This window comes from Gavialis gangeticus, unplaced genomic scaffold (genome assembly GCF_001723915.1).
Source record: "Gavialis gangeticus isolate Ggan-Ray unplaced genomic scaffold, GavGan_comp1, whole genome shotgun sequence".
Lineage (NCBI taxonomy): Eukaryota > Metazoa > Chordata > Crocodylia > Gavialidae > Gavialis > Gavialis gangeticus.
Window position 1 is genome coordinate 181107347 of NW_017729032.1, and position 9849 is coordinate 181117195.

The 9849-nt window shown below is 39.9% G+C and overlaps 1 protein-coding gene across 5 annotated transcripts in view; it reads right to left on the minus strand.

Moving 5' to 3' along the window:
- SCML2 (sex comb on midleg-like 2 (Drosophila)) overlaps positions 1–9849 on the minus strand; it is a 101610-nt gene that overhangs the window by 18316 nt on the left and 73445 nt on the right. For all 5 annotated transcript variants that reach the window (XM_019524844.1, XM_019524845.1, XM_019524846.1 and 2 more), the window contains 2 exons: positions 8316–8566; positions 1349–1484 (listed from right to left, as the gene is read on the minus strand). In XM_019524844.1, the coding sequence (XP_019380389.1) occupies positions 1349–1484; positions 8316–8566 (387 nt within the window). The remainder of the gene's footprint in view (positions 1–1348; positions 1485–8315; positions 8567–9849) is intronic.

Here is a 9849-nt window from a genome sequence, read left to right on the forward strand (position 1 = left end):
TGACTTAATAACACACTGTTCTATTGTTCAGAGCAGGCATAAGAGTTAAGATGAAAGAAATCTGCCTTGTTGAACTGTGGCGTTTTTTTGGGTTTAAATGAAATTTGGATTTTTAAAGCGATTGAAATATGTAAAAACAATTTTAATGATCCCAAATTCTACATTCCTATCTATTCGCTTTTTGACATCAGAAGTTGCAGGAAGCACACACATGGTGGTGAAGAGAAATATAGCAATCTGTAAAATATTTCCTTTTTAAAAAAAATCCTTTCACTTGGGCTGAAGAATGTCTGTAAATATGGCAATCATTTGACTGTTACATGCTTACCTTTGCCTTGATGCTAACTTGGAATTTCTGCAAAAGATGTTTCAAGCACAGACTAATTCTACTGTGCATTAGTGTGCCAGGCAAAACCCATGCTAATGTGCTAATGCACAGAATTAGTCTACTGCGCAATAGCATCACCTAAAATGTGTGCGCTGGCACTACTACGCAGTAGCACCAGTTACTGCACATTTAGTTAGTAGTTACCTGGCAATAACAGGTACTAACTAAATGTGCAGTAACCACTGCACATTAATGCATGTGTAGATGTGCCCACTGTGAAGCAGGAGTTAAGGAAACGGAAAGGCGAAAAAGGGAACAGTTTCTTTTGTAAGTGCAACTTAAAATGGTAGTAGTTTACCTACCCCTATTTTGGATACTTAGTAGATGCTCAGAATTTGACCAACAATATACGCATCTGAGGCCTATTTAGCTAACAAGATTTTTCTTTTCCATCACCCATTTGATAATATGGTTCAAGGTCTTCTTTTTTTTTTTTAATAAGGTCTACTTCTCCTGCTTAGCTTAACTTAGCCCACTTCTCCTACATGGCTTCTTTCAATAAAAATGTATGCAGAAAACCACACCTTTATGATCTATTTCTGTGTTCTCTGGAGTGTAATGGGGTATTAGGTAGTCTTTTGAGGACAGCTATTTCCAGTAAAGTTTGCTCATGACTGAGATGGAAATAAGGACATGCTTTTGTTACGCCTTTTTTTCTTCTCATCACAGCAGACGCTAGGCTATTGCAGACAACTGAAAGCAATGGACTTTCTGATTCACACACCAAGCATTATGCTATTTAGGCATCAAATCGCTGATGTCTTGGTGCTGTCTTCTTACAATGCATGCATTAAATACCAGTCTTACCTAAGTAAATCTGGAGACCTGGAATTTAAATATATGTTAGCAGGATAGTGGTTTACAGTAATGTTTACAATTATGAATAATTGTGGCATAAAATGATGCGATTATTTCTCTTTAAAGGGCAAGGTGATTTCATACTCAGCATTTCCATTTTACCTGTGGATATAACTGCTGCTGTTGTACCAGCTATGCCAATGCCATCTTTAAGTACCTGTGTACCGCCACTGTCCCCATCAGGAGAAGTAAGTGGAGATGAAGGTGTAGGAGGAGATTGAACTGGCGAGGTTTTTTTCTGTTTAAACAAAAGCCCCAACAAACAAACAAACAAAAATTCAGTAAAAGATGTTTTCTTAAAGAACATTCAATCAGAAGAAAACTGGATATTATCACACACTACTACAGTGAAGAGAATATGCCTTTGAAGTGCCACCTACTGCAATGAAGCTCATTCCATCCAAAATGAAGGCCCTGTACTGTATAAATTAACTCATCTGTATACCTTTGATAACTATTTGACTAAATCAGCAAGGCAGCTAGTGAGGGAACCTCTTATCTAACAAAGGAGGGACCAACTGAGAATAGGAAATAAAGGTACTGAGAAGCAGGGAGCTCCAACACATGAACTCCTCATCCTTTTAACCCTTACAAATCAAGCCAATGATTTTTATTTACTTCCCTTGCGATACACATTTTAAGCCAGTGCTGCTCTGCCTTTTTATCCATTCTGGTCTGTCTATGGGCCAGATCCAGCCAGTGATCCTGATGTGGTGCCTGAGGCAGGCACGGCAGAAACCCATCTGACTATGAGAGAGGGGTGGGGGCACCAGCCCCAATCCAGCTGTGGAGGGGGAGAAGGGGTGGCCCAACCCCAGGTCAGCCATGCACAGGGGGAGGGCATGGCCTGGACCCAATTCAGCCATGTGGGTACTGGAGAGTATTGCCTGGCTCTGATTTGGCTTTGCAGGGGGGAGGGGCATGGGAATTTGGCAGCACGGAACAGTGGCAATATTAATGGCTACTGCTCCCCCACCACCAAATTTCCCAATTCAGGGGGAGCCCTATGGGCCAAGTTCTGTCTCCATGGGCCATATTAGGCCTGCAGGCTGAGCTGTTTTAAGCTAATCAGGTCTGTAAATAAGCTGCTTGAATTGTTGAGCAGTTCCTGTATGCAACCTGGGTAAGCGGCAAAAAGGTTTATCAGAGTACTAGATAGGCCCTGATATTAAACTCCAGGCAAATCATTTCTGAAAATGTATAGCCTCTACCAAGATTTGTTTCAGTATCATAACCACTTAATTCATCCAGCTGTTGTGGGTCTAGTAAAACCCAGAACGGCATAAGGCATCTAAAATAGCAAAACAGTAAATCCAATACAAACATGTTACTAATGACCCCGTTTCCCTTTTATGAGAAAAACACACATAAAATACATCTTATCTTCTGCTCTCAGCTCTGTTTAAAACTTCCTTTCAACCAGCAACTGTCTTTGATACCACCATATCATCGTTCATATATAGGATTTAAGGCCAGGTACAGACGTTATATTTTTACCAGTGTAAGCGATCAGAAACTGGTCTATACCTATAACAGAACAGAGTTTGGCACACAACATTGGTTTATACCCATAACTAAAGTCCGGCACACAGACTGGTTTAAAAATGGCGGAACCCAGTCTCTGATTTGCTCCTCCCCACCAAATGGAAAGCATGTGTTCTGTTTGCTACCAAACTAAACTACATTGCTTACAGAAAACTATGCAACTCAGATCAATTCCACCTCACGCTTTTTGAATGTCTGTACCTACCCTAAGAGGCAGTGTTAGGCAAGCAGTTTGGAAGAGGTAGGGGATGGTGAGGGGAGATAGCTGGGGGCTCTGAGCCTGCAAAGGTCAGAGAAGGCATACATCTTCAGAGGTACTGAGTGGAGGGTGAAGAACAAGCTCATTGTCAGTGGCTACTTATTTCATAAATGTAGACTGTCTTCCCCTATGATTGTGCTTCCTGAAGGCAAGCTCTGTAGTAGTGCAGAACTTGTACAATAAAATACTAAACTAAAATGTTCAAAAACAAAAAAAGTTTCAAATACTCAAATGTCATGAGATTGTTTAAAATATGTTAAACTATAATTATTTGACTTTTGATTATTAGTGTTTAGGGTGCATTCAGATTATAGGAAAGTAAGGCTGGAAGGGACCTCATAAAGTCATGTAGTCCAGCCCTCTGTTCGAGGCAGGATCACCCCTAACTAAATCAGCCTAGTTAAGTGTTTGATTAACCATCTTTTTAAAATTACCAGGGATGGAGATTCTACAGCCTTTCTATGTAGCTTATTCCAATGCTTGGCCAATCTCATAATCAGAAAGTTCTTCCTTGTCTCCAAACTGAATTCCCTCTGCTGCAGTTTGAGGTCATTATTCCTAACCTGTCCCCTACAGCCAAAGAGAAAAGTCTATCTCTATCCTCAGATAATAATTCTGTTATAATTTTGTTAAACCAGGAAAATATTTATTTTTAATCGGATAGGCTATTAATTATGAGCACATCTGAAAATAAAGGGAATTTTAGAGCAGTTTTAACCCATTTCCATTTCTCTCCATCAGACCAGATGCTTTACTTTCAAAAATGGCCAGTCCCATGCTATTTCGCACAAATTAAAGAATATTGGGATTTATACCAATGTACAGATTACCTCATGGAGGCTTCCATACTGCTGCGAAACAACCAAAAGCTGACTGACAATGTGGTGAGGTTTCTCCTCTTTCCTACCTTCTACATTAGATGCAGGCTGCAGCCAAGGCTAGGGATTATGACTGGGGTGTGCCAGTGGTTCCTTCTAGGACTTAAAACCAGAGTTTCCTGGGTAGAGGGTCTTGCCCCTCTGTTCAGGGTCTGACAGATTGCCAGATTTGGGGTCAAGAAGGATTTTTACCCCATGGTCAGACTGCAATGGAACGTGGAGGTTTTAGCCTTCCTCTGTAATACGGAGTGTGGACCTCTGCTTAAACTCTCTTGAGTGTGTATTAACTACCTTTAACAGAAGCAGGACATTGGCTTCCATGCTCCCCATTTCATCAGTGGCAGTTAGGGAGTTATGTGTTGTGTTGTGTTAGTATAGGTGGTAATTTTACTAAAAGTTTAGATTATGGACCTGTATAGGGTGGTTTGGATAGGGATGGTCCTGCCTCTGGCAGGCGGATGGACTAGATGACCTATGAAGGTCCCTTCCAGCTCTGCTTCTCTACAATTCTATAATTAAACTGAATGACATTAAAAGGAAACCTAAAATTGTGGTTTGCGACCAGGGCAAATGGAGCAGGCTGATCAACTCTCACAATCTTCAGTGAAATTTAGGAACATATTTCCCACAAATGCCTTAAAAAATTACAACTAAATGACTTTTAACATTATTTTTCACATGGAGATATTGATATCATAAATTAAACTGAGATTATCTGTGCAACTGTGGAAAGAACAGGAAAATAGAGAAAGGGCCCCTATGACAATCTCTTTCAAACTGTGGACCAATAAAGGTAGATTATGGTAAAAAAATGCATTAAATACCTACTCAGCTAGTTAAAACTTTGAGTCGGACAGAATCTAGTTTTATGATTTGTGAATTAATAAACAACTTAACATATAAAGAGTGAATTTTGCTTGCTTAAATAAGTCTCTTGAAGGTAATCTCTAATATCTGTATGAAGTAGTAATTCAAAATGCAGATGTACACATTTAATTTTACAGCAGCTGAGAAGAAATTAACAATACTAGAATGAAATATTAACATTTTTCAAGAATTGTGGCCTGATTTTTGGCTCAGTAATGGTTCATTGTTAGTTTCCTCTTACTAAAACAGGCAACCAATTACTTGCTAAGGGCAGAAAGGAAAAGAGAAGTCAGAAAGCAGTGGAATGGACAGAAAGGAGCATAACAAATCAAAACACTTAATGGAAGGATTAAGTAAAAGAAGGGGCTTCCTTTTTCAAATCTTGTATTTGGTATGAACAAAGCTAAATAGATTAAAATAACCCTTTGTCTTTATTGACATGGTATAAAATTTTGTTTATATATAAAAAAGAAAAGAATAAAAGGGAAAAAACAGTGTTTTCCTGTCACAAGACTGAAACTGGCAAACACCATGTAGTGCAGCTGAAGAAGAATGGTAAGGAGTCAAAATACATAAAAGACAGATTTAAATTTTGCCATATTTAAGTCTCTGGTATAGTGCAGGCTTCATGATGCCTGCTATGTAATCTCACATGTCCTTTGAGCATGAAGCCCCCCTGAAATCAATAGGATGGTTCACTCATTTTTTCATTGAAAAGGGTAATAACTGTGATACTCAAACAAAAATGAGCATGTATGTAACTTTTCTTGAATTATATAACATTCTTCTGCTTCTCAAGTGTAGTAAAACAAAAAAACGTTAATAAAACAACTAAACATCACCATATAAAAGAGAACACTACTTCAAATAGTTCATCAGGACAGAACAGTTAACTAGAAGTGGTCAGTTTACAACATCAACATGGGCTTATATTTTACTGTTTGGTGAAGAGGGTAAATTTGAAACCACTTGTACAGCAGCAAACACTGTATTCATGATTGGATACAGGAATTTGAAAAGGGGAGTGTGGGAGCAGTGACCAGCACTTGCAGGGTCGCTGCACGCTCTCTTCCAACCTCCCCCCAGTAACTGGGATGGGAAGACATTACTGCGAGACCAGAAGCCAGTGACTTTTTGGCTAAGTACAAACAGTCTAAAAGCCCAAGGCAGAATTGTTTCAGTGTCTGCAGGTTAGTCTAAGCTTGTGTAGACTAAACCAATAAGCAAGTGAACAGACAGTCACTTTGGATTCTGGAAATGCAGCCACATGCCTGTAGTGGCCCAGGCCAGAAGCCGAGGAACGCTAAAGCACACCTCCCCACTCAGCTGAAGCAGACAACTTGGGCCAAGGCTAACCCACCCATTCTGCACGGGAGGGATGTGCAGGGAAGGTGCAAAGCATCCTGGGATGCAGGAGGGCTATAAGTTAACTTGAACCTGGAGAGGATCTTGAACAGAAGTTCAATAAATTGGTTTAACCTAAATCAGTTTTGTCTAATACTATAACCATCCAGGTTTATCTTAAACCAGTTTTGGCCATTTTGAAAGCAGAACTGAACTTCTGTTGTGTTACAAATTTGAACCTGTTTCAAATCACTTATACCAATTTATGTGCAACTTCTGTCCCTAGCCTTTAGGTCCCCAAAGCAGGAAAAAATCCTGCTTCCCCACACATACCTGACATGCCCTCTCCCATTTACTCCCTTCCCCACCTGCCAGTGCCATTGTCCCTGGCTGACCTGGGGGCAGGGAGACCTCCAAAGCAATCCTGCCCTGCTGCAGCTAGGCTGCACAGGGAGACAGGCTCAGCCAGAGGTACTGGCAGCAAGTGGGTTCTTCCTCCTTGAACCTGCTCCCAAGCTGATGGGGAACACTAGGGTGGGGGGATCAGATAGGGAGAGAGAACTCATGTACACATATAACATAGAATATCTTTGTAGCTGGTTTTTATGGTGCCTGAAAATTGAATGTATGGCTTGCCCCATCTCCATACTGACATATCTATTAGCATCAGGGTGGGGCCGACCTGGGCCCAGTTGGATACCACAGGCTGCTCCCGGTCCCTGTGCCCCATGCCCTTGCACAGCCCAGCATCTGTTACTAGGCTGGGGATGCCTAGGGGGCTGCAAGTGCCAGGTGGGGAGAGTGAATTAGCTCCCTCCATTTGGCTTGTTCAAAGCTGTGTGCCCAGCAGTCCCATGCAGGGCTGTACTTTGTGCAGCTTTTGACTTGTCAGTGCATGTGAAACACAGGATCTGGGTGCCATATGTGCTGACAAGTTGAAAAAGCATGATTGGGATCTGATCCCTGATTTCCTCAAACTACACATCCTGCACATGTGGCATGGCAGGCTATCCGATTATTCTGATCTGGGATAAGTTCCCATTGTGTCATTAAATTAACTTGTACTGGGGGCCCAAGACTCACTCTTGTGCAGCAGCCATGTTTTTTTAAAAGTAAAGTACTAGTTCATTTTGTGAAGAGTCTAACGCTGTCAGAGTAGGCACGCACGAGGTGTTTTCTGAAAATACCTACATCAGGCACCTCAGGGGACCTAGACATTTGTTTGCCAAGTTCCTGGATCACAATCAGGCTTAGATGGAGGAAGAGACACTTACAAAAGCTTAGGAAGGCAGCTTTGCACTAGGGGCAGCTATGATATCTAGGGCAGTAGTGGCTGCCTTTGCGCCCCCCACAAAGGTGGGACTACGAGCTGCTGCTGTGGTTGTCCCCAGCCTTCCCTCTAAGCTGAGTGGCATGTGCAGCTGTGCAGGCACACCTGGCAGTGCGACATGAGCGTGCCTGCACAGCTGCGCATGCCTCACAGCTTAGAGGAAACACTGGTTGTCCCCCTCAGTTACACTGCTTGATGGCAAGTTGTTCAGATCAAGACAGTTCTAAGCATGCCACAGAAGCAGAATTCCACGCATTTATGCATATTTAGATTGAAACAGGAAAAGGCTTATTGAGTTTAGATGCCACTACCCCATCTAAATCGGTTTTGGACTTGGGTGGAATTCAGGTGTTTACGTCTTTTTTTTTTTAAATGTATTTACATTCCTTATTTGATTTCACCTGCATTAAAAACGAAGGGTTAAGATAAGTTAAATAGTACAAACTTAAAATGTATTTCAGTAAATGTATTTATTTCAATAAGAAAACAACTAAATTTAAGTAAGCTAGATCTTCCCTGAACTTGGAAATTTACTGAAATAGGGTTTTTTTCCCCATTTATCTTAATCCACTGGATTTATTATTATGAATAATTCTTCTGAAAAAAAGCTTATTCCAAAACAAGTGGCCTCACAGAGGTTTATACTGAAAATAAAAAACCCCAGCATTCCATTCTAGTTATTTCAGGAAATTTCCAAATACAGAGAAACTCTAAGTGTCTGAAGGGAAAATAGCACCAGGCTTTACATAAAATTACATGTGTTTGTTCAGACAAACAAACAAACAAACCAAAAATAAAACATTGTAAAGAACTGCAATACCCATTGAAGTGGTAAATGGAACTAACCTTTCTTCCAGGTTTCAAAGTTTTTTTTCTGGTTTTGAGATTTTCAGTATGAGTGGCATTTTTTGTCAAGGGACCATTTTTCGGAGACTTGCCCTTCATAGGAACTACAGATTGCCCGGCAGGTTTAGCCCGACTTTGTTTTCTGCCCCGCTGAGCTGATGCTGAAGCAGATTTCTGTGGCGACTGCATTGCACGCCGGGTCACTTTGGAAGGGGAAGACTGGGTTTTGGCACTAGTCTTCGTAGTGGAAACTGAGGAAATACAAAGCAAAGGAGGGGAAAAAACCCGCTCAAAATTAATTCCAGAATCTGAAGACATTTTATATCATTATGCTGGGGTTAATTTGTGCTAGAAAAGCAGGTATTTTAAGAACTATTTAAAAAAATTGCTGCATATGCATTTTTAAAATTACATTTAAAAATATCAAACAGTAACAGGCATTTAGTGTCACTACTTAATTTATCTAAATCTGAAAGTAACAGAATCTGTTCCATCCAAAATGTATTCAAGAGCAATTATTCTACAAGGAATTATTTTCAGATAAAATTCAAAGACTATTTGAATCCACTCACCCCACAGATGTTTCTTATAGTTCTTGCTATTACTACTAATAAACTTACATTTTCATTATGCTTTTTCATCCAAAAGAATCTCAAAGGGTCTTAGTGTAAGAAATCCATCCACCCACCTCTAAAGGCAGTTGCTGCCAAAGTAATACAATGCAACTATTTAACAGTGTATAATGTTAGAAAAGAATTTTGAGCAGAAGGTAAAGAAAAACATCCAAGTACAAAGAACTAATTTTTTATAAGCAAGATACAAAATAATTAGAATTTGTCACACATACTAGGATAAAAACCAAAGTCCTTGTGGAAAATGCAAAAAATGACATATTAAACGATCATTTCTTCAGCTTTAAAATTCCTTGTAAGAAGGAATTGACAGCATCATGGCTCACCATTTTCATCTTAATCCTGCTTGGAAAAAAAGAAAAGTAAAGAACAACAGCTATGAAATAGTTTCTTGGTGTATCCAAATGTCCTTTGCAGGTTCTTTCATCCAAATAAAATATTGCCTAACCCTATGTAATTCATCAGGTATGACCATCTCACAGCTTAAAAGCAACAGGCTGAAAGCCAAAAATCAAAGTTCTGTTAAGTAAAGGCTTCCAAGTTAGCAATATATTTTCACCCATTTGATTTTTCTCTAAAGCACTAAAGATGAATTTATTATAACAATTTATTTGGCAACAGACTGACAATAAAGGACAACATAAGATAACAAATGGATGGGAGTTGTTTTACATAGATAGCACTGATGAGAATGTATATCTTGTTACTCCCCAGCACTACCTGTGGCCAAGTCAAAAAGCAATACCTGGTTCCAAAAAAACCTGTACCTATTTTTCTTTAGCAAGATGAATGATAAAGAGAGACATAGAAGCCTTCTGAGGAAGAGGTAAGCCAGTAGAGGCATTAGTCAACCCTTGTACCTCAAGGGGAAAAAAGAAAGTTCCCTTTAAAAAAAAAAAATC